A 26,081-nucleotide genomic window follows, 5' to 3' on the forward strand; every position below is an offset into this window, starting at 1 on the left:
TAGCGCCAAAGATCTTTAACTATGCTCTTTCTTCAAATCACATCGCTGTAGTTGGGGTCAATTTAATAACGATTGACACATGAGGGATTTTCTGTTGGACCTTCGAGTAACGGAGTTATCCCCGCTAATAAATTGCATTAAACACGTCGAAGTGCAACGATTTGGTGATCCGCTGTACTGTCACTGTACATTCACAAGTTGCTGCAGCACAGTAAGGTTTGTCTTGTATATTAAAAGGCAAAAATTAAGGTTTTTAATTTAAAAATAAAAATGTACGTACCGTGTGTAATTATTTGAGCAGGGCTACATTATACATAATTCGGCTACGGCCACTACGACATGGACATCTTTTCCGTAGAACATCTTTTCCGTAGAACATCTCTAAGGAGTCAATGTCAAATGATCCGGGATCAGCTGCTTCATCTAGATCCACCTCTAAAATCCACTCAAACCGAGAAGATCGTTTTATTGGAGTTCACGGGTGACTCTAATGAAGATAAGAGTCACAGACACGGCAGCGTTACATTTTTAGTCTCCAGGTAAGGCTGAGGTTTGGTAGGAGGGCCAAAAATAGCCGTTTGCTAGCGGCATCTTCCGCGCGAAAGGGGATTGACTTGTTTTATCGCTGATTTAAATAGCAACTTATCAATAGTCACTTGTAGGTGTTTATTTCATTTGAAGGAAACATTGTGATATTTCTAAATTAAAGGCAACAAGCCTCACGAGGCAGGTTGTTTTCAAGTAATGGGATCAGTTGTGGTGCTGCGACTTGTTTACCAGCTTTAGAGTGACTAGCGCATCTTGTTTGTTTGAGCGCAGGCAGGCATCATGAATTCCATCACTGGAAGAGCGGCGTGGTATTTGTGCAGACGCACGGCGGCCAAGGGGGTTGTGTCGGGCGGAGGATTCTCCTTTCGGACGACGAGGGTCTGCCATGGCGGGGCGAGCAGCAAAGGCAGCGTTAGCACCAAGAAGCGCGGCTATGACATCACTAGGAACCCCCACCTCAACAAGGTGAGCTGATAATATGTCGGAACACGCTGTTGCCTCTCACTGACCTTCAAAAACGTCGTAGTTTGTCGTAACTACAGACAGTAGTCGTATAAAAAGCAATTCTAGGCCATGCAACAATTATCCTTAAGATTTTATTTGCAGATATACAATTAACTATTATTAAATCATATTTTATTGATATTTTAAAAATGATTGGCAACGATTTGCCTGCCTTAACAGTAGAGGTGTGAAGTTTGACCCATGACCCTTCTACATTATTGTGACAGAAGCAATCGTTGCTGTCTGACCTGTATCCCATAAGTCTCCCCAGGCACTGTATGCAAACTGACTGCTTAAAAACGCATACTGTTGCGGCGTCGACTTGCTACGCTGGGTTACATGTAAAAGACACAGGCAGATAAATATAGAAGTCTGACCTCTGGGTTAAGAGACTACTTGAAGAGTCAACAATTGAATGATGAGCTGTGTTTTTATACAGCAGCACAGATGCCACATCTGCTGAGCAGCCGTTGTGACTCGAGGCTGGTATCAGTAAAGGTATTTTTTGTGATACGTGTGTGTTATGGAGTAATTTGTCAAGCTTTCTTGAATTCAATTATTTAAGTGCTTGTAGTTTTTTTTTTTTATTTCTTAGTATGTGTGTTAATGTTCAATCTATGCGTAGTTACTGTAAAATAAAATATTCTGAATTAAATATCTTTCTCGTGCCTGCATTGTACTGTTGGTCATTATAGTTGTAATTGGAGAGCTACGAACTTTATGTGGTCTGCGTGCAAAGTTTAATAACCACTGCAATAGAGATTCATAGATAAAACGAAATTAAGTTTTAGTGTGGCTGGTAACTATTTAACAAAGCTTTATATCTATTGATAGGGTATGTTTTATGAACCTTAGCAGTTAATTTTACACAGCAAGGTCACAGCAAGGAGTCATTGCATTGTCATGACATTAACACACCACACAAAACTCTGCATACTAGGTGGCGGGTCATTCATAAACAAATACAGTACATCATCAAGTACATAGTAACTGTGCTGAACAACAGTATTGATGTTTTCACAGAACCAATGTCTTAAATGAAGCACAAAAACATCTCTAACCCAGAAAACACTGTTTTTATAAAGGCAAACTCTCCCTGCAAAGATGACTAACTTTGGCCAAAGTGAGCCAAGCCAAACATCCGCAATGAGTCATAAATGGGTTTGGGGAGGGCTGTTATTCCCAACCTTAAATACAGCAGGAAACCACTGCTGTTTTCAGCAAGACTCTAACTTTATCAATACATCTTTATTTATGTAGCGCTTTCACAACAGCTATCACTGTAACAAAAGGCTATACAGAACATAAAATACGACAGAACACATAAAACATTGGAAATACTACAAACATAACCATCCCCGTACATACATATACCTTGTTGTTTGAACCCGTTGCCAACTTTTATCGGTTTTAGTCAACATGAGGAAGCTCCCAGTTCCTTCTCAAGTCAGTATTTCTGTGACTCACTGTGAAAAGCGTGCCTCAGGAAATGGGGACACAAGTATTTGGACAGTGAAAGAGTTTTTATGAAGTTTTGTACAGTAGGTTTGTATCTTAAATCTCACTTTCACAAAAATATTATATTTACAATTAAGCATGGCAGTTATTTTAAGTGGCTACCTTGTCTTCCATGAGCTCAAATTGGACAAAGAAACAAAATGGTGATTACAATAATTTAATAATTTGGCGGATTACTCAAATTCGTCCTAATTCTCGGTGCTCGTGTTTTTTTTTTTTTTTTGCCTTCCTGGTGCCGTCGTGTGTAGCAGCCTTCCAGCAGTTCTCCCTCTCTCTTTTCTTTGTATCTAGTGTGCACCACTTAAATTATGACCGCTTGAAGTCATTTGCAAGTGATAACTTTATTTGAGGTTAATTCGGTGGCTCTCTGTTAAAAGTTTATATTATGCACCATTAATTAACTGTAGAGTATTGTTTCAGTTTCTTAACAATGCAAAAAAAAAAAAAAAAAAGAGTCAGTGTAAATGTAGACGAAAATAAAACAACTGGTTGCTCCTTTTGTTTAACTTTGAGGTATATTTGCCCATTTCCTCATAACCTGAAGTTCCCGTGTAGCAAAATCCAACATATACATGGTTTGGTCTTGTACCATTGGCAGACCTGCACTCTTTATGAAAAACGGGTCCTGTGGCAACACAAAGCAGTCTTAAATAGAATAAAAGTATTGCTTTAGTGCTATCTTGTGGCCAAGGAACAATGTTAGTAGAGAAAGCACTTTATTTAATCATGCCATAGCGTTGTCTATAAATAGAAAAATGCCCTACTAATGTCTGAAGACCTCTGAAGGCACTTACAAGCATTTTTGGGTGGGCATCACATAGCAATCAAGAACAGGTTTTTGCTATTTGTTGTAGGGCTCGGTTCTCATCACTGTGCCACTTGTGGATGCTTCGTAGAATGCTGTTAATGGGTTTGAGCTAAGCTGTACCTTTGCAGCCTCTCCAAATGAAACTGCTGGATAACACAATGCAGAACAGTAGGTCTGAGTCAATTGCTTGTTTTGACTCAAAATAATAAGCCTCACCTCTCTAGGTGTCGGCTGAGCCTGTCAAACAACTTTCACAATGAATCTGTAGTAGTAGTAAATGCACTCAGAGGGCAACAAGCAACACAGACAAGTGGAGGTGATGCCAGGGGGAGTGAGTTCAGCCTGTCGCACCATTGGACAGAATAAATAGCAACACTCAGCTGCGAGCCAGCTCCAGCCACACAAAAGACATGCCCAATCAACAAAATACATGCGTTGTTGCTGTTTTTAGGGCGATAGCTATCGAGAAGTTTCACATCAATCGATGGAATAGTTGACAGGCTAATCAATCGATTCGAAAACAAGTCACTATAGTGACAGTTCTAGCTAGATTAATGAGCACTGAGAAGAAACATAAATCTAACTGTGAACGTTAACCCAGCACTAAAAGCACTAAATACATGACTGTATAGCTGATTATTTTTGACTCGCTGTACCCACTGGTGTAGCAGAGTGCTGTAGATTGTGCATTGAAGAACATAAATGGACACAATTAATCTGTGAAAAACACTAGGAAGCCCTATCTGTAATTTGGATGTGACTCAGGACATTTCTCTTTCGCAGGGTATGGCTTTCACCCTGGAAGAGCGCTTGCAGCTGGGCATACATGGCCTGTTGCCACCTTGCTTCTTGTCCCAGGATGTTCAAGTGCTACGTGTCATGAAGAGCTATGAAACGCGCGTCAATCCTTTGGACAAGTGAGAATCCAACTTTTAACCCTCAAGAACACCATACGTAACCATTCGCCTTTGCTTGTGTTGTGTACTCTGACTGTGAACCAGCAAAGCAGTTTTGGGCATTACGTCAGCAAAAAAATTCTTCTCATTTTATTTTGTAGTAACAATAATGGCGCAGGGAATATGTATATAGTGGAGTAAAAGCAAAAGTTGCTGGGGCTTTATTTAGGAAGCCGCTTGTCTTTTTTTAGCGGCTTCCTCTCTGCGACAGGTACATCCTGCTGATGACACTACAAGACAGGAACGAAAAGCTCTTCTATCGTGTGCTCACGTCGGACATCGAGGAGTTCATGCCCATTGTCTACACACCCACCGTGGGCTTGGCATGCCAGCAGTACGGTCTGGCCTTCAGGAGGCCACGGTAAGCTAAGCGCACACACCCTTTTTTAGCATTGTATCAAGTACATAATGAATAAAATGAGCGGTCAAATTTTGTGATCTTCATGCTCCAATACATCAAATTGCAAACATACCACTGTGCTGGAGATTTTGGGATGTACAAGGTTGGCTTCCATCATGGACATTAGCAGCAGTAAGCTAGCTTCTAAAGCAAATGATTAAGTAAGTAGTAATAAGTAATTAAGTAATAAGTAAGTAACACATGACATTCTTTTGTCATGTGCCTGAGAAGCGAACACTGTGAGGACCATATTGTTTTTTTTAGATTTATTATTATTACACTTCTCTGTGAAGACTGACATTTTTGAGGAACTAAACAAAACTCGCCAAATTTTACACATACATTAAGCCTGGAAAAAAATATTTTAAAGTGGCAATACATGAATATAAATAAGGGTATGCAATGCTCCTTAGAACAGTTTATTGGCGCCCCGTCCTGCTATGTTCAACCTACGGCTATGAAATCGGGAGGCACCTTGGGCCGCCTCAGTCATAATAAAAATACTTTGGGTAGACACATCATAATATGTACATGAAATGAGGTATGAGTTCAGTAATCCCTCGTTTATCGCGGATAACTGGTTCCAAAAACCACCCGCGATAAGTGAAATCCGCGAAGTACGGTCACCCTCTTATCTGCACATTTTTTTTGTGTATATGAATATGTATATGAAACCATTTAAGTGTATATTTTATCATTGGAACATTAAATATTTGCTTCAAACATGTAAATAATACATTAATAGTATAAATAACCTACAGATATTTTTGTACAAATATTGAAAATATAAATATTATACGTGTTCCAAAAACCACCCGCGATAAGTGAAATCCGCGAAGTACGATCACCCTCTTATCTGCACATTTTTTTTGTGTATATGAATATGTATATGAAACCATTTAAGTGTATATTTTATCATTAGAACATTAAATATTTGCTTCAAACATGTAAATAATACATTAATAGTATAAATAACCTACAGATTTTTTTGTACAAATATTGAAAATATAAATATTATACGTGTGTGCGTGTAACATGTTAACAAGAAGTACTGGGCAGGCTAACGAGTTAACGGAAAGATGCTAATTCGCGATCGTGCTAACACGCAAAAACGGACCTCTAAAGAAATGTAAAAGAACATTTGGAGCAATTCTACTTTGTCCTAAAGGTCAGACACGTGATCGTTCTTTTCTCTTGTTAGGAGACCCACTTACATCGTCAATGACTCCTGTACTACTGTAACCGACACATGTACACGAACGTATAACAGGAAGTGATATCGCCTGAAAATGGCCTTCAAAATAAATCACCCTACCTCAAATCAAAGCACGGCTGAATAACATAAATAACATGGCGAATTCTTAACACATACTGTAAATGTTTTTTGAACAACTTTTATTATTATAATTTTTTATAACAAGGTACAAGTGTACATACTGTAAATATGTTTTTAGAACTCTTATTATTATTATAACAAATTTTCTATAACAAGGTACAACACTGTAAATATATTTTTAGAACTCTCATAACAGTTTTTCTTATAAAAAGGTACAAGTGTACGCACTGCAAATGTGTGGGCACTCCTTGCCTTCTGCTGGCATGTGGGCAAGTTTCGTGCCATAATTCCGCAATTTTGAAGTTTTATTTTGACTTTTAAATTTTTTTTAGTTTGGAAAAAAAAATCTGCAATGTAGTGAGACCGCGATAAACGAACCGCGATGTAGCGAGGGATTACTGTATTACAATTTTGGCCTATTTCTGCACATTTTCCTCTTAGAAATTTTTATCCGATTGTTTTAACACTTTAGGTATCTCATCTAAATCTGTTGATAAAAAGTTATTGAAAGCCGCTTATTTCTTCGCACACGGCTACTGTGGTGATATGCAGAGTACAAGGAAAAATGTTGCTATGTTTGTGGGTCTGAACCTGGGCGAAAATTCATGAAACTCTGCACACCTAGCATAAAAAGCTATATTTTAGAAATTTCTTGTGTGAGTTGAAAAAAATGGCTCTACAGCACCCCTAAAAAATTTTCAAGAAGCAGTCCCAATTCTATATTTCAATGCCCAAGACCTACAAATAAGTCGTATGCTAAAGCTTACTGGAAGTCTACTTTATTTTGGAATTAAAGCATTTTTGGCCATTCATATTTTAACAAACCCCTAGAGATTTTAACATGTTGTTCTCAAACTTTGGGTGTTTCATCTCAACATGTTTAGGATGCAAAGTTATTGAAAGCTTTTTACTTTTCCGTGCCAATGTGCTGTTGACCCAAAAAAAAAAAAAATGCTGGTGTTTTTGAGTTTGAACCTTGGCTAAATTTAAGAGAGTTATTGAGTTTTGTGCAAGTACCCCAATGAACAAGTACATCAACTTGGCCAGGGTTGCGACCGCCCTTTGTAGCTGCTCACAGCGCTAGTTGATTTTTGAGTCATCCAGTATTATAAAATAGCAAGTGTTGACTACTACTTCAGTATACTTGAGTCATAATAACAATAGTAACAATGATACTGTTGGATTTTGTCCACAATTTAGGGAGCGCGTTATCTGCGCCTCACGGCAAAAGCCATTGCCAATCACTTGTTATCCAATTTACTCACTGCGTGCTCGTTTGATTTCTTCAGATTTAGGAAAATGCTAAGACACTGAAGCAGAAATTAGATTTACACAGGTTGGTTGAGTTCAATCACAATTCTTGTTCAAAAAGCTCTGTTTTCAGGAAAGTACAATACAGCACTGGGCCCTTCAAGAGCAGAAAGTCTCCATTCAGAAAAGGCAATGTTCAAGGTTCTTTGATCAGCTTATATTCAGTAGCACATTGTGGGCCGAGATTGATGGGTGATGAGTCTTTGGGGTGGGGCAAGTTCGCCATGGGAGTGGGTTCTGGTTATGGGCGATTCGGTGTGTGTGTGGGGGCTGTTGTTTTCCATCCCGTCTTTCGGCCTTGCCGATCATCTTTGGCCGAGTCCTTGGCTGGCTCCCTCTGGCACCTGCTGGTTTTATCTCCACGTGACCTTCCTGTGAACATTCTTCTCCAATCTTGGACATACACTGTCGTACCTCATTCTTTCAATTTTGTCATTTTGTACGAAATTATGTTAGCTTTTGGCTGTGACATCATTAATCTATTGCTGTTCCCTGACTATGTAAAATTTGTTCTTTTGATACTTCATGTCTTTGCTTATTCTTAGTTTAATCATGCTTCCAACCGTATCTTTTGTTTGTTAGGCAAAATATTTCCCTCTGAGCAGAGCGTTCAGTAGTAATCAAAAACTGGCATCTAGCATTAGTCAAAACATAAGATACAATCAAGTACTGAACGGTCAAGACAACTCTGGCCGTGTCCATGATTTAGAGAAAAACATCAGGCATGCATTACACAGTTCCTTCAGGGTCATTAAGCTATTTAGTCAATATATCAAAAGACATTTGTTATTTCAAAGTGCTCAGAAATATACATCAGATCATAAAGTTTATAAAAACCTTTCTCATTACCACTTATCAAAAATGTCTAGTTATGTCTTCTTTATTGATTTGGCGTGTAGGTATAATTATATGCTTAAAATGTTTTCTTTTATTGATTTAATATGTGAATATACTTGTCTGCTTATGTACTTTATTCAATGAGGTTTGAGCACATCTGTTTTTGTAGCTAGGCAGGACTTTTTGTATTTTGACCCCATTCCTTCAATACTATTATTAATAATCAACAAATTGACATTCTTTGATTCTTTATTATATTTGTAAATCTATTTAATGTAATTTCCACACTGTCTTGATTAGATACTTAAAAAAAAAGTACTACCAGCTACATTAGGTGTATTTGCACAAAGTATCAGCGATACCAGTTTGTCTGTATTAGATTGGAAAAGAAATCACTGGTCTCGAACATCACTACTTCACTGCTTACTCAGCTCTACAATTTGTATTGTCTTTCACAGAGGACTCTTCATCACCATCCATGATAAAGGCCACATTGCAACCCTGCTCAATTCCTGGCCTGAAGAAAACATAAAGGTAAGTCCCCCATCCTCCGTCCCCTCATCCTTTTATTCCCCCTTGCCTCCTTCCATGCCAGTCAAGTTTTTTGTCTTTTTATTTGCATCTAGGCCATTGTGGTGACAGACGGCGAGCGTATCCTCGGGCTAGGGGATCTGGGAAGCTATGGCATGGGCATTCCTGTGGGGAAATTGGCTCTGTACACAGCCTGTGGCGGAGTTCGGCCGCAGCAGTGCCTCCCCGTGTTGCTGGACGTGGGAACTGACAACCAAGACCTGCTCAATGATCCCCTCTACATTGGCCTGAAGCACAACCGAATCCGAGGGAAGGAGTATGACGCCCTCATAGACGAATTTATGCAGGCTGTGACAGACAAGTGAGTGGGAACAAGGCAGCGATGTGATCATCTCACCTTCTTGACGCGTCTCCGTCGCCCTACAGGTATGGGATGAGCTGCCTGATTCAATTTGAGGACTTTGCCAACAGTAATGCATTCCGCATCCTCAACAAATACAGGAATCGCTATTGTACCTTCAACGACGACATCCAAGGTACACTACGAGCAGTGTTTACGATCCTTTATGAGCCAAAGCGCATATTCTTTAGAACAATGTCATGATGCAACACCAAACATAAATGGCAAAAAAGATGACAAGTTGAGACAAGTAGAAAGCCTTTATTGCTTTTGTATGATGCAGACATGATGAAGTTGTGATAAAACACATAAAAAATAAAACACAATAATGTTGCAATCATACCTTAATGGCAGAATCTATAATCACCATGTGATAGTGGCAGTTAACAAGAGGCCAGCGGGGATTAAGTCATGTAATCAAGACCCGGGTACAAAATGCATCATGCTGTCTAACTTTTCTCATAGGCACGGCCTCTGTAGCAGTGGCTGGGCTACTGGCAGCTTTAAAAATCACCAAAGACAAACTGTCGAATCACACCTTTGTTTTCCAGGGGGCGGGAGAGGTGACCAATTTTTATTTATTTTTGTGCATCCGCCTTGAATGCTTTGCTTTATCAAAGAAATAAAAATGCTGTGCTCTTTTGCCATCAGGCCGCTCTGGGTATCGCTCACCTGTTAATAATGGCTATGGCCAAGGAGGGCTTGTCTCGAAAGGAGGCGGCCAAAAGGATCTGGATGGTGGACTCTAAAGGTCTCATTGTGAAGGTAACGCGTGTGCTTGTGTCTCGACAGGCTTTGTGTCAACGGTAAAAACGAACGCTTCTCATTCAGGGGCGAAGTCATTTGAACCACGAGAAGGAGGAGTTTGCGCACGAACACCCCCACCTGAAGACCTTGGAGGAGGCCGTGCACACCATCAAGCCCACGGCCATTATCGGTGAGTGGGAAGCCGGAACCGAAGGTCATTATTGTTCCCAGAACCCGTTATGATTTAACCGACCTTGCTTATTTCATACATTTGTGGGGAGAACATAAACTTCCGTATGAATTGTTAACAAAATATGAAACAGCTCAGTGGCCTAGTCCGCCCTGAGACTGGAAGGTTGTGGGTTCAAACCCCGGCCGGGTCATACCAAAGACTATAAAAATGGGACCCATTGCCTCCCTGCTTGGCACTCAGCATTAAGGGTTGGAATTGGGGGATTAGATCACCAAATGATTCGCGAGCGCGGCACCGCTGCTGCTCACTGCTCCCCTCTCCCCCAGGGGATGGATTAAAATCACATGGGGATGGGTTAAATGCAGAGGACAAATTTCACCACACCCAGATGTGTGTGTGACGATGATCATTGGGACTTTAACTTTAACTTTAACTTTAATTGATCAAATTGATATGTAGGAGGTTTGCACCCAAAGCCAGCGATACGCAGCATGCATGTTTTAGGAATGTAGGAGGAAGCTGGTGTAGCAACTGAGAGAAAATTCACAAAAGCAATTGCTACAGAGGGAGTCCTGAAATGAGATTGAAACCTCAAAACTGTGAGTCAAATGTGCTAACCACTGCTCTACCATTCTGTCCTTGTGTGGAATAACTGCTATATATATAATATAAAATAGAGCAATTTATTTTCTGTTGTGCTTGTCCTCATTATGGTCATGGGTGACTTGTGGCCTATTCATGCTGACTTTGATCAAATTTTGGGGTACACTCTGGACTGGTCAGAAAACATAGGGCATATAAAGACAGACTACCCTTCACACTCATATTCTCACCTCTGACAGTTCAGAGCCTTTAATAACCGAACATTCATCTTTTGGGGATACGTACGGCAGGCAGCTGGATTACCCGGAAAAATAATTTAAAATTATATACTATATATATTTTAATCATATTTATTGAAGAATTCATCAAATGTATAAGATATAGCTGTCCAATGAAAAGCAAATGAACTGGGTTTATTTTTTCAATACAATATTTCAATAAAAAATTTTATGACAGCCTTCATCACTCACTGGATGGTTGATTGTAGTTACTTTCTTTTTAAACTCCATTGTGAAGGTCAGCGTTAAAGATGCCATGCATGCAAGCATGATAAAAACGTTGCGTTTTATTTTTGTGGCTTTGAAGGAGTCGCCGCCATTGCCGGCGCATTCACAGAGAAGATAATCAAGGGCATGGCGTCCCACAACGACAGGCCCATCATCTTTGCTCTGAGCAACCCCACCAGCAAGGCCGAGTGCACGGCAGAGCAATGTTACAACATCACAGAGGTAGGAATTTAATGATGCCGCTTCTCCATTAGACAGTGAGAAATTGAGATGAAGCTTTGTGGTTGTGGTGCTTTTATGTTTGTTTTTACAAATCAGGGTCGCGGGATCTTTGCTAGCGGGAGTCCGTTTAACAAGGTGACGCTGGCCGACGGACGCTCGTTCTACCCCGGCCAGGGAAACAACGCCTACGTGTTCCCTGGGGTGGCACTAGGCGTCATCGCCTGCGGAGTTCGCCACATATCCGACGACATCTTCCTCACCACTGCAGAGGTCCTTTTTTTAATTAATATTATTATTATTTTAATTCTTATTTTTATTCTTATTATTTTTATTCTTATTACTTCCATCAAGGATCATTTCTATATGTGACTTCTTGTCCTTGCTACAATGACTATGATCAGCTATGGTGTTTTTGTCAGGCCATTGCTGACATGGTGACCGAGGAGCACTTGGCTGAAGGGCGACTCTACCCTCCTCTAAAATACATCAGAGAGGTGTCCTTCAAGATTGCTGTCAAGGTTTGATATGAAATAATGTATACACTGCAATGTGTGTCTATTGTGTGTGTGTGTGTGTGTGTGTGTCCGTCTGTCTGTCTGTCTGTCTGTCTGTGTGTGTGTCTGTGTGTCTATCTATCTATCTATCTATCTATCTATCTATCTATCTATCTATCTATCTATCTATCTATCTATCTATCTATCTATCTATCTATCTATCTATCTATCTATCTATCTATCTATCTATCTATCTATCTATCTATCTATCTATCTATCTATCTATCTATCTATCTATCTATCTATCTATCTATCTATCTATCTATCTATCTATCTATCTATCTATCTATCTATCTATAACAAACTCCTCACCCCCCGTGGGTGGTCTCTTTTTCCCTTCAAGCTCGGGTCCTCTACCAGAGGCCTGGGAGCTTGAGGGTTCTACGCAGTATCTTTGCTGTTCCTAGTACTGCACTTTTCTGGACTGAGATGTCAGATGTTTTTCCTGGGATCTGTTTCAGCCACTCCTCCAGTTTGGGGGTTACTGCCCCTAGTGCTCCAATGGCCACAGGTACCACTGAAGTCTTCACTCTCCAGGCCTTCTCCAGCTTTTCTCTGAGCCCTTGATATTTCTCAAGTTTCTCATGTTCCTTTTTCCTAATGTTACCATCATTTTGGATGGCTATGTCAACCACAACGGCTTTCCTCTGCTCTTTGTCCACCACCACAATGTCCGGTTGGTTCGCCATTACCATTCTGTCTGTCTGGATCTGGAAGTCCCAGAGGATCTTGGCTTGGTCATTCTCTACCACCTTTGGAGGTGTTTCCCACTTTGTTGGGTCTAAATACGATTAGACATTAAATCACTCGCTGGAATGAAGAGGAGAAGACAACCAGAACAGGTTTACTCGCGAGGAGAACGATAGAGAAAGCAATCTCAGTTACAACCTCCATCAGTTCTGAGTCCTTACTCCACGTGCCCCTCTTTTTAATGTTATGGTTGCCCTGGTTACAGAGGCGTTGCTACACTAAAGGGAGGGGGGATTGTGTCTGTAGCAACGCTGATTAGCAAAAGAATGTAGTGTGGTGTGAATTAGCACTTCGTTGTTGGCTCTTGAACCCCCGCAGAGACCGTCCTCAGCCGTCTTCCCTCACAGTTGGCTGACTCCTTCTCGACTGTGGTCAAATACCCTGAAGCACGTTGATTGCCGCTTTGCTGTGGAACAAATGCAACTAGACCTTTGCTAACTTTGTCTACTTGGTAATTAACACATAATAATAATAATAAGTAACTTGTCCTAAACACTTCAACACACATTAAACAAATGTGAGGTAACCGGTATGCAGTTCCTTAAACAAACATTGAGTAAATATGGGATAACTTTTATGCAACTACTTCTAACTGTATGTAACCCTTAACAAAGAAGAATAGGTCTGATAAACTACAATCTATGAACCAAACCTACATCTAAATTAAAAGGAATGAAGTTCCTGTGAATCAAACAAAGAACATGTCACCTATGCAAATAAGCCCTGCTCATTGTTAGTGAAGGCCTCTTACGGGAACGAAAACACACAGACAACATAAGGACAGGAAGGATACAAATGGCTGACAGGGATCAAAAGACATCCCTATCACTAAAAAGAAAGAACCTAGATAAAAGGAAAGATAAACTCGTAAAGTCGAGGCCTCCAGGTCTGGCAGGCCAAAGCTTCACTTAAAATTATTCCAACACACTTGGATCTTGGGACTTCCAGTCCATACTCTGCACAGATGTTCCTGTACACTATTCCAGCTACTTGGTTATGGCAATCCATGTATGCTTTACCTGCCAGCATCTTACTCCCTGCAGTTATGTGCTGGATTGTCTCGGGACCTTCTTTGCACAATCTACACCTGGGGTCTTGTTTGGTGTGGTAGATTTGGGCCTCTATTGCTCTGGTGCTCAAGGCCTGTTCTTGTGCAGCCAGGATCAGTGCCTCTGTGCTGCGCTGAAGGACTGCGCTGGGGAGCTGTCGGGTGTCTTCACGGACACCTTTAACGTTTCCCTGCAGCAGGCCATCGTCCCCTCGTGTTTCAAGGCTGCCACCATCGTTCCTGTGCCGAAGAAACCTGCACCATCCTGCTTCAATGACTACCGCCCTGTGGCACTGACGCCCATCATCATGAAGTGCTTTGAGCGGCTGGTCATGGAGCACATCAAGTCCGTTCTCCCCCCCACCGTTGACCCTTTCCAGTTTGCGTACCGTGCCAAGCGGTCCTCTGAGGATGCCATCTGCTCTGCCTTCCACTCGGCCCTCACCCACCTGGAGAGAAAGGACTCATATGTGAGGTTGCTGTTTGTAGACTTCAGCTCTGCCTTCAACACCATTGTGCCGCAGCGACTCATCTGCAAACTCGACAAGCTGGGCCTCAGTACCTCCCTCTGCAACTGGGTACTGGACTTCCTCTGTCAGAGGCCTCAGGTGGTGCGTGTTGGCGACAAAATCTCCGCCAGCATCACGCTGAGCACGGGGGCCCCCCAGGGCTGCGTGCTCAGTCCATTGCTCTTCACCCTGCTGACGCATGACTGCACTGCGACCTACAGCGACAACCGCATAGTGAAGTTTGCTGACGACACGACTCTGGTGGGTCTCATCACGAAGGGCGACGAGACTCGGTACAGGTCGGAAGTTGACCTTCTGACCACGTGGTGCAGGGACAACAACCTCCTGCTGAACGTCAATAAGACCAAGGAAATCATTGTTGACTTCCGGAAGGGTCGCACAACACACCTGCCGCTGATCATCGACGGTGCTGTGGTGGAGAGGGTGAGCTGCACCAAGTTCCTGGGGGTGCACATCAGTGAGGACCTCTCCTGGTCCGCAAACACCTCGTCACTGGCAAAGAAAGCTCAGCGCCGCCTGTACTTCCTGCGGAAGCTCAGGCGTGCATGTGCTCCTCAGGCAGTCCTGTCTACATTCTACCGTGGCACCATTGAGAGTGTCCTCACCAGTTGCATCGCTGTCTGGGGTGGTAACTGCACTGAACAGAACTTGAAGGCCCTGCAGCGCATAGTGAATACGGCTGGTAAGATTATTGGTGCTTCGCTCCCCTCCCTGAAGGACATTTACACCTCCCATCTCGCCCGCAAGGCAACCTCGATTGCCAGAGATGTGAGTCACCCGGCTCACTCTTTGTTTGACCTTCTGCCCTCTGGGAAGAGGTACAGGAGCCTGCGCTCCCGCACCACCAGACTCGCCAACAGCTTCTTTCTCCAGGCTGTTAGGGCCCTGAACTCGCTACCCCCTTCTGCGTAGCGTGCGGCACTGTTGCGCTATTTTCGGGAATGTCTGCTGTATGCGCACTTGCTCCTTTTTTTTCTGCTCCTCTTATTTATCTATTTATTGTTGTGTTATTTATTCATTATTTATTCAGCACGCTTTTGTTATACTTGTTTACTTGTTTGTCTGTTGTGAGCCATGTCTTGTCACCGTGGGATAGGGGGGAACGGAATTTCGGTTTCTTTGTGTGTCTTTGGCATGTGGAGAAATTGACAATAAAGCTGACTTTGACTTTGACTTTGACTTGACTTCAGACCAGCTCTTTCTAGCCATTGGTAGGATTTCTGGATATCAGCCACTTCAGCTATGTTTCGGTGGTACATCCCATGTAGGGGCTTGTCCTCCCATGATGGTCCCTCCAGCACCTCATCTTCCTTTGATGCCCATTGTCTGAGACATTCACTGAGCATGTGATCCGTTGGGGCCTTATCCCTGATGTACTTATGGATCTTGGATGTTTCATCTTGGATAGTGGCTCTCACGCTCGCTAGTCCTCGGCCTCCTTCTTTACGGCTCGTGTACAGTCTCAGGGTGCTGGACTTGGGATGGAACCCTCCATGCATGGTTAGGAGCTTCCGTGTCTTGATATCTGCGGTCTGTATATCCTCCTTTGGCCACCGTATGATTCCTGCAGGGTATCTGATTACTGGTAGGGTGTAGCTGTTAATGGCTAGGGACTTGTTCTTGCCGTTGAGCTGACTCCTTAGGACTTGCCTTACTCGATGGAGGTATTTGGCTGTGGCTGCTTTCCTTGTTTCCTCGTCAAGGTTGCCATTTGCCTGTGGAATTCCAAGGTATTTGAAGCTGTCCTCAATGTCTGCTATTGTTCCTTCTGGGAGTGAGACCCCCTCTGTGTGGATTACCTTTCCTCTTTTAGTCACCATGCGGCCACATTTCTCAAGTCCGAATGACATTCCGATGTCAGAGCAGTAGATCCTGGTAGTGTGGATCAGGGAGTCAATGTCCCGCTCGTTCTTAGCGTACAGCTTTATGTCATCCATGTAGAGGAGGTGGCTGATGGTGGCCCCATTCCTGAGTTGGTATCCATAGCCCGTCTTGTTGATTATTTGGCTGAGGGGGTTCAGTCCTATACAGAACAGCATTGGGGACAGAGCGTCTCCTTGGTATATACCACATTTGATGGTCACGTGTGCAAGTGGCTTGCTATTGGCTTCAAGTGTGGTTTTCCACTGTTTCATCGAGTTGGCAATGAAGGTTCTCAGAGTCCCATTGATGTTGTACAGCCTCAAGCATTCAGTGATCCAAGTATGTGGCATTGAGTCATATGCTTTCTTGTAATCAATCCAGGCAGTGCTCAGGTTGGTACGTCTGGTTCTGCAGTCTTGGGTGACTGTTCTATCCACAAGGAGCTGATGTTTTGCTCCTCTGGTATTTTTACCAATCCTTTTCTGAGCAGTGCTCATGTATTGGTCCATGTGCCCGCTGATCTTATCTGATATTATGCCCGACATCAGCTTCCATGTTGTGGAGAGGCAGGTGATTGGCCGGTAGTTGGATGGGACTGTACCCTTTGAAGGATCCTTCTGGATCAGGATCGTATGCCCTTGGGTTAGCCATTCAGGGTGAGTCCCATCCCTTAGCAGCTGGTTCATTTGTGCTGCCAGGCGCTCATGGAGAGTTGTAAGTTTCTTGAGCAAGTAGCTGTGGATCATGTCAGGGCCTGGTGCTGTCCAGTTTTTCATTCCTGAGACTCTTCTCTGGATGTCTGCCACTGTGATGGTTACTGGGTTCTGTTCAGGGAGCTTGCTGTGGTCCTTTCTCAGAGCCACCAGCCGCTGTGCATCCTTCTTATGTGATGCCTCCCGCTCCCATATATCCTTCCAGTACTGTTCAGTTTCCAGCCTTGGTGGGTTTGCTCTGCTATTATTCCCCTGCCACTGAGCGTACACTTTCGCTGGTTGTGTTGTGAACAACCTGTTTATTCGTCTGGCTTCATTCTCTCTTGTGTACCTCTTTAGGCGGCTGGCCAAGGCTTGGAGTCTTTGTTTGGCAGTTTCGAGTGCTTCAGGTATGGGCATCTGGCTGTATTTCTTGGGAACTTGCTTTTTCATTGCACCTTTCTGGGCCTCTGTCATTTGGCTCACTTCTCTCCGTGCTATCTTAATTTTGGGCTCCAGCCTTCTCTTCCATGGTGGGCACTGTTGTGGTCGCATATGGTCATTCTTCTTGTAGCCAAGCACTTCTAGGATCACTGCTGCTGAGGTGTATATCAGCTCATTGGTTTCAGTGATGGTAGCCGTAGGAATTGTTGTCAGTGCTGCATTCACATCTTCTAGGAGACTTTCTGAGGGTACTTCACTTAGCCTCTGCAGTGTGTATCTAGGTTCCCGAGCATTCATTCTCGCCATGATCTTGTTCTTCAGGTCAGTTGCTGCCTCGTTCAGCTTGATTGTGCTTATTGGGGTTTCGTACCCAACCTCTGGACTTGTACATGGATTTAACTCGTCTCTGACCTGGTGCTCTGGTTGACCTTCGCTATGGCATTTGTGTTGTATCTCATCAATCTCGAGCTGTGATAGCAGGTGCCGTTTATGGATATTGGAACATTGAGCTACTAGTTGCTTGGCCGATAATGTTGACTGTGGTTATCGAAGTTGCTATTGTTCCCGCATTCTCCGCATGTAACCCCTCTCGCTCGGGTTGCTGGAGTAGTAGGATTCCAACAGATCCTTATTCTCGCATCTCGCCCATTTGTGTGTATATATCTATCTATCTATCTATCTATCTATCTATCTATCTATCTATCTATCTATCTATCTATCTATCTATCTATCTATCTATCTATCTATCTATCTATCTATCTATCTATCTATCTATCTATCTATCTATCTATCTATCTATCTATCTATCTATCTATATATATATATATATATATATATATATATATATATATAGTTTCCAACCTTAAAAGTCAACAGTGAGCAATGATGCATAATGTAGGAAGAGAAAATAGCACACGTATGTTGAAGCTTGAACTTTCTATCATCCATCTATCCGTATTTCTCCACTGCTGCAGACCCAACCAGTGAGTGTTAAAACTTACAGTTTGATGACGCCAACAGAAGCACACCATCTGCAAAATGCTTAGATGCAATTCTGAGGCCACCAAACTGGACCCATTCAAAGCTTTTAATGTATCTAGAAATGTATATGACCCTCAAAAGACTTAAGAAGCAGAAATGGCATGACCCCAACATTAATAATGTGTATGTATTGTTTCCAGATTGTCAACTATGCGTACAAGCACAACATAGCGTCAGTGTACCCGGAGCCGAAGGATAAAGAAGCATTTGTCCTCTCTCACATCTACAGCCCAGACTACGACTCATTCACACTGGACACGTACGCTTGGCCACAGGAAGCTATGAACGTGCAGGGCGTGTGACCAGCGCAGCCTGAAATAGTACATGCAGTACTAATATTTGTATGTTTTTTTTTTTATTATTATAACTCCATTTCTTTCCTTATAACTTTGGTTAAAGTTTCGTTGCATAGCATATGAAGCTCAACACAGCACTCCCATTTCTCGACTGAATGTCTCCATGGAAACAATGACACACAATCTTGATTACTGCTTTCATAAAAGATGTCTTTCTGCCTTGTCCAGTAACCTCCCTAACCAATGTCCTCATTTTACACCTGGCAAGCATTTCAGCCTGAGCGAATAGCCAAACATGTCATTTATGTCAAAATGCAGTGTTGTGACATTTTAAAGTGTGTTGATGATGTTCAGTGCTTGAAGTTTTTTTAAAATGAATATTAACGAACTTTTTCAAAGTCTCAAAGTGTTTTTTACAACTGTCTTATCTAACAACATCTAACAACAACACACACATTTTTGAATTTAGTAGAAATGTAGTGCAACAAAAATGTCACAAGGGGTTGGAAAAAATATTAACTGGCCACATTGAGTGCACTGAATGCTTATTGTGGCCATGAAATACAAATTTGTGCTGCTGTTTATCGCATTACAATTAATTTGTATGTGCTCAATCATCAGAATGTGGCTGGGGAAAGTTGATATTAAAATAGAATGGTAATAGAATGACATTTTTGAGTATATGTACATACACAGAACTTTTAGAAAGTAAAATAACAGTCCATAAATATTTAATTCAAAGTGATGTAGTATGGTGTTCTCAAACACTGAATTGTTGACAGACGCTCCTAATTCTAAATTTATTTCTGTTGATCACAAAACTCAATTCCAATGAAGATGTTAAAAAATAGATACACAAGTGTTAGGTTTGCGTTGTTTTGTCGCACAATGCAGCCTACCAAATTCTGCCCACACGCCTCATGACACACAACAAAAACCATCCTGAATAGCTAGAAACGCTTAACCTGATCAGAATTTTTTGCTAATCAGTGAGTTTAAAAAAATCAATCTGATTGATCACTAGATTTATGGGCAAAACTTTTTTGAGTCTACTACGTACAATTAATTGTATGATATTTCGACGTCTAATCAGACCATTCCGTTCCATTGGAGCGATGAGTCTGTCACTCTCTCTCTCTCGCTCTCTCGCTCCCCCCCCCCCCCCCTCTCCCTCCCTCCAAACAGGTGTTGTGCTCGATTTGGTTCCCCCGTGAGATTTTGTTCCCCCGGCCGCGGGAGCGCGCACGCCTTGTTTGGAAAGCGAAAAACCGATGCCGTACGGCGTCAGCACTATGTTGTTTTCAATAAAAACATGAACTCACGTTTGCGTCAGTCAATTTTAATTTTTAGAAAGGATTATTCTCATTTGATGTCTTTAAGTTCATCCGCGTTCTGCCGTTGAAGCGGGGTGCATTCAAAGACCAGTCGTACAGACGGAACACTCAATGACTTCACCAAAAAGCAACGATATAATTACGTGAGCTCTTTGCATAAACCTCGATGCAAAGAAACGTCTCTTTTTGGGTACCATTACATGCTACAAAGAGTATATATTACAAAGGAGTCTTTATACTTAATTGTGATCATTATTCATCCATACATTTTATTACTCAGGTATTTTCAAAGCAAATTAATATTGTTGCATTTATTAATTTGCTTAAAAATGACAGCGCAATATAATTAAAAGCTGACACTATAGCGATGTCAAACGTGTTCATTTAAGAAAAAGCCACGAACGTTTTCTGATCAAATCTTTCATAACGAGAATGATTTGAGTGAATTGATTTGAATGAATAATTGAGATGACATTTCAGTTCTGAAGGCTCCTTTTGTCCCAAGCAAAGTGACAGGTGATGGGGAGGGGGGATTTAAAATGTAACAGAAACTATAAAAAATGTCAACCCGTGAGAATTTGTGCCCCCCTCCCATTTTGAGAACGGTGAGTGCTGGACTCCAACTGTTTTTTTTTTCTGTCTTCCTGGGGGTCTGTTCAGGTAGTGTGGCAAATTTGAACAGAGTCCCTCGATCCTTGGCCAAATTACAGGGGGGGGGGGGGGGTTACACATCCTCACAGTGGCCCCGTGAGGATATGCTCCCCCCTTATTTTGAGAACGGTGAGTGCTGGACTCCAACTGTCTTTTTTTCTGTCTTCCTGGGGGTCTGTTCAGGTGGTGTGGCAAATTTGAAAAGGTTCCCATCATTCCTAGGCCAAATTACAGGGGAGAACACATCCTCACGGTGGCCTCGTGAGGATATGTTCCCCCCCTTATTTTGTGCTGGACTACAACTGTTTGTTTTTCTGTCTTCCTGGGGTGGGGGTCTGTTCAGGTAGTGTGGCTAAGACACTGAAGCAGAAATTAGACTTACACAGGTTGGTTGAGTTCAATCACAATTCTTGTTAAGAAAGCTCTGTTTTCAGGAAAGTACAATACAGCGCTGGGCCCTTCAAGAGCAAAAAGTCTCCATTCAGAAAAGACAAAGTTCAAGGTTCTTTGGTCAGTTTATATTCAGTTGCACATGCCGGTGTGGACCGAGTTTGATGGGTGATGAGTCTTTGGGGTGGGGCAAGTTCGCAGTAGAGTTTGATTCCATGGGAGTGGGTGTTGGTTCGGTGAGAGCTGGTTTCGTGGGGTTGGGTGCTGTTTATGGGCGATTCGATGTGTGTGGGGGCTGTTGTTTTCCATCCCATCTTTCGGCCTTGGCGATCACCTTGGCTGTTTTCCTCCTGGTGTTCTCCCTCTGGCACCTCTGCTGGTTTTATCTCCAAGTGACCTTCCTGTAAACATTCTCCTCCATTCACTGTCGCACCTCATCCATTCATCATTCTTTCAATTTTGTCATTTTGTACGGAATTATGTGAGCTTTTGGCTGTGACATCATCAATTTATTGATGTTCCCTGACTATGCAAAATTTGTATTCACCACTTACCATGTTTTTGTTTGTTTGTTCTTTTGATACTCCATGTACTTGCTTACGTCATCATATTCTTAGTTTAATCATGCTTTCAACCATATCTTTTGTTTGTTAGGCAAAATATTTTCCTCTGTCCAGAACGTTCAGTAGTAATCGAAAACTGGCGTCTAGCATTAGTCAAAACCAGGCACGTGCACTCATAGGAGGCAGGTGAGGCAGTGCCTCACCTTGTCACCAGGGGCGGTAAAGGGCTCAACATGGTTTCCTCAGCTATCACCATAAGTTGTTAAAAAAGGAATAATATAATAAAATATAATATAATATCTGTCCTGTGGTCTTTGCTTTTAATGCAATTTTGGTGTGTTTCCTTTACATTTGGATGATTTTCATAGTCAAAATAGCTGTATTTCTTGTTCAAATAACAACGGGAGACGAGAATCATGGAGGCTGAGGCAGTGACGGGTAGTGCCTCTCAGGGCGTGCGTGTGAGCGTGTGCACTACTCACGCACTGTACTGAGCGCATGCAAACGGCGCGTGCTTGCAGTCAGCGGGAAAATACGGGCCTTGAGGCAGCCAGTACTTTTGCCTCAAAGATGGGGCGATAGTGAGCCTGCGGCTAATAGTTCACGACACGAGTAAATGCGAGAGTAAATTAAGAAGCAAAAAAGAAAAGAAAAACAACCAACAACATTCGGTGCTAACGCGTTGCTATTTGGCTTTATTTTCCCTGAAAATGGAGGATATAATCTCGAAGATAAGAAATTTATCAAAACTTGACTTTCAGTCAAAGCAAGAAATCATAAGTAAGGGAAGACCAATGCCAGATTTGCGAGGATTAATTCAAACTACGGGCCTCCCGGGACGGACTACAACACGTTCATTTCAAAAGGATTGGTACTCTAAAAAAGACTTCATTTACAAGTAAAGGTAAGAATACGGCAGTGGTGTGTTTAAATGTACAGTGGTGTGTTTAAAATGTTATTAAATTTAATCAAGAAAAATTTACGCACTGTACTGAGCGCATGCAAACGGCGCGTGCTTGCAGTCAGCGGGAAAATACGGGCCTTGAGGCAGCCAGTACTTTTGCCTCAAAGATGTTGCTCTTTGGCTTTATTTTCCCTGGAAATGGAGGATATAATCTCGAAGATAAGAAATTTTTCAAAACTTGACTTTCAGTCAAAGCAAGAAATCATAAGTAAGGGAAGACCGACGCCAGATTTGCGAGGATTAATTCAAACTACGGGCCTCCCGGGACGGACTATAACATATTCTTTTCAAAAGGAGTGGTACTCTAAAAAAGATTTACAAGTAAAGGTAAGAATACTGCGGTGGTGTGTTTAAATGTACAGTGGTGTGTTTAAAATGTTATTAAATTTAATCAAGAATGGGATAACAACCAGGTATGCTTGTAAATCTGACTTGTGAGTCAGTCAGTACCTTAGCATCATACAGTACGTTTGTAAATCTGACTCTGAGTCAGTGCCTCACCAACCCCAACGCTCACCGCACGTCACTGGTCAAAACATAAGATACAATCAAGTACTAAACATTTTTAGACGACTTTGGCAGTGTCCGTGATTTAGAAAATCATCAGGCATGCATTAAACAGTTCCTTAAGGGTCATTAAGCTATTCAGGCAATATATCAAAAAAACATTTGTTATTTCAAAGTGCTCAGAAATATATATCAGATCAAAAACCTTTCTCATTACCACTTATCAAAAATGTCTAGTTATGTCTTTATTGATTTGGTGTGTAAGTATAATTATATGCTTAAAATGTTTCTTTTATTGATTTAATATGTGAATATACTTATCTGCTTATGTACTTTATTCAATGAGGTTTGAGCATATCTGTTCTTGTAGCTAGGCAGGACTTTTTGTATTTCGACCCCATTCCTTCACTTGTATGCAACTACTTCAAACTATATATAACACTTAACAAAGAAAAACAGTTCTGATCAACAACAATCTATGAACCAAACCTACAGTTAACTAAAAGAAATGAAGTTCCTTTGAACCAAACAAAGAACATTTCGCCTATGCAAATAAGCTCTGCTCATTGTTAATGAAGGCCTCTTACAGGAACAAAACACACAGACAACATGAGGACAGGAAGGATACATACTATGGCTGACAGGGATCAAAAGACAGCCCTGTCACTAAAGAGGAAGAACATAGATAAAAGGAAAGTCATAAACTCGTAAAGACGAGGCCTCCAGGTCTGGCAGGGCAAGACTTCACTTGAATTATTCCAACAGTCCTGGACTCCAACTGTTTTTTTTTCTGGGGTCTGTTCAGGGAGTGTGGCAAATTTGAACAGATTCCCTCGATCCTAGGCCAAATTACAGGGGGGGGGACACATCCTCACGGCGGCCCCGTGAGGTTATGTTCTGGAACGAGAATTTTCGCCGTGTTAATGGGTAGGGTGGATGAAAAAAAAAAAAGCATTTGATAAGGGCGGCTTGATGGTAAGATGATGAGTGTGCGCAATTGATAGGATACAATATGTTAATAGGAAGATTTGGGGTTTAAGGAACAAATACTACACAGGAAGACTGATAACACGAAGATAGTTTTGTGAAATTTGTGTCCCAGCGTGTTCTGCCCTAGCGCGTGGCACAATTCCTGAACTGAGTCCTCTTACTCCACTGGCTGTCTCAAAATCAACAGAGGACTGTCCCTGGTCATGAGACACCTTTAACCTTAGGGAGAACAACAGGAACTATGCTTGAAGGGGGCAAGCACGGCTCTTCACAGGACAAGAACCATACAGTTGGTGGAATACACACAGTTGCATATCAAAAAGAAAATGGACTGAAAGAACAAAGACAAGATGGACGCATTTGAGAGTGGCGGACGGTCCAGCCCTGAATCATCATCATGAGAATCTAAGAGGAGAGGCTGCAAAAGACTTGCACGACTCACATGAAGTCAAACTGGACACATTGCTAAAGACTGTGGAAGCATTACAAAGTTGGTGGAGTGTGGGACAAAAGGGATGGAAGTGTGTTTGGGTGTTGGGGCGGACATAACTGAGGAGTTTTGATAAAAGAGGGAATAATAAGGCCGCTTATTGACACTAAAATGGGGATAAAAACAAAATACATAGATATGGAAAGTGAATATACACTAATAATAACAAATCATGACAGAGTGATCAGAAACTTTGCAAAGTGGACATTGATCGAGAGAAATTAAATCATTTGAATCATGAAATTTTTATATGTAACAGCATTTCGAAGGCATGATGAATCTAATTGAAATAATGAAATTTTATAATTGGACCAGTGAACATTTGGATTCGGGCAACAGAAGACTGAATTACTAAACTTAATTGACCTTTATCAAAACGACAGAATTTAACTACACATCAATTGCGACTGATTTATAGGATGCATATTTGAGCTTGAAGGGGTGAGGGGCCATAAGAAATTTTGAATTCTTGATAATCTTAATTAAAAAAGAATACAGTAGGGCTTTAAATAAATACATTGACATTACCCTTGCGACAATTAATTTAAATGGCAATTTATGATCGGCACTTGGGGTTAAGATTAACAATCCATCCATCTATACATTACTGGTGCGGCTTGTCTTTACGAGGGTCACGGAGGATTAACAATGATAACTAGAATTTGTAATTTCTGTGGAAAGTGCGTGTGAAGGCGAAGAGACTGAATAAAAATTCAGGGAATGCTACAAGATTATGTTTAAATTTGGAACGTGTTGAATTAGTCAGAAAATGCATGAAAATATAGAAAGAATTTTGTAAAATTGGGTGTGAATTTTAAAGTTGAAAATTTGAAATTTTTCACAAGTGGGAAGTTTTGGAATAGGTAGGCATAAGACGAACAGTTAAAAAATTGAAATGGGTTGAGTCAGTGAGAAAAAAAAAAGGAAACTAAAAGAAATTAGAAGAGAAAAATGAAAATTTGCAAACTTTTACCGCAATGTCAAAAGTGAAAATGTAAAATTTTAATCTAGGAAGTGACAGAAGGTGAATTGGAGGAATTTTGAGGAAGAAAATGAGAAATGTTGAATGTGCCAGGAAGAATGAATGGTGAAAATTTGGCTTAAAATTTTTAAATTTCTCGCAAACCGTAAATATTTGGAATATTTGGCGTGAATATTTAGAATGTGTTAAAAGTGTAATGGAGTAAATCAGATGAATTATGTGTAAGTAGTTAAGATAAAAATAAAACAAAAGGCAGAAGAATGCAGAAAAAGTTGAATACCGTATTTGCCGGTGTATAAGTCGACTCGGTGTATAAGTCGACCCCCTAAAATTCGACGGAAATTTACGATTTTATGATATATCCTTTGTATAAGTCGAGCTCAATTGTTGCATTATATTAAATTTCAAAATTCAATCAGAAATATGCGAAATTTATTGACGAAATGTGTTCAAATTCCGGGAGGCCGTGCGCATACGCAGTGGCCGGAAATAGCTCCAGCCGAGCGGATCGGCTGTTTATAAGCACCGCGGAGGAGATCGCGGAGCCTCATTCGACTTCCAGCGGCCGGCG

At 41.6% G+C, this 26,081-nt stretch overlaps 1 protein-coding gene across 3 annotated transcripts; it reads left to right on the forward strand.

Annotated features, from left to right (window-relative positions):
• Positions 1 to 19,037, forward strand: me3 (malic enzyme 3, NADP(+)-dependent, mitochondrial). Of its 3 annotated transcripts, none has more exons than XM_088383805.1 (14): positions 1 to 211; positions 820 to 1,014; positions 4,163 to 4,296; positions 4,547 to 4,696; positions 8,678 to 8,753; positions 8,846 to 9,111; positions 9,177 to 9,286; positions 9,616 to 9,713; positions 9,802 to 9,915; positions 9,982 to 10,087; positions 11,279 to 11,421; positions 11,518 to 11,691; positions 11,841 to 11,939; positions 18,484 to 19,037. In XM_088383805.1, exons 1-14 carry the CDS (start codon positions 80 to 82, stop codon positions 18,643 to 18,645), a joined length of 1,959 nt encoding a protein of 652 aa, XP_088239931.1. In that variant the 5' UTR covers positions 1 to 79; the 3' UTR covers positions 18,646 to 19,037. The 3 variants fall into 3 exon arrangements, with proteins under 3 accessions (XP_088239931.1, XP_088239933.1, XP_088239932.1); XM_088383807.1 differs by having other exon boundaries at positions 67 to 216; XM_088383806.1 differs by lacking the exon at positions 1 to 211 and adding an exon at positions 247 to 539.
• The last annotated feature ends 7,044 nt before the right edge of the window (positions 19,038 to 26,081 follow it).

The sequence above is a fragment of the Syngnathus floridae genome, chromosome 8, assembly GCF_059516105.1.
Source record: "Syngnathus floridae isolate MCC-2025c chromosome 8, RoL_Sflo_1.0, whole genome shotgun sequence".
Classification (NCBI taxonomy): domain Eukaryota; kingdom Metazoa; phylum Chordata; class Actinopteri; order Syngnathiformes; family Syngnathidae; genus Syngnathus; species Syngnathus floridae.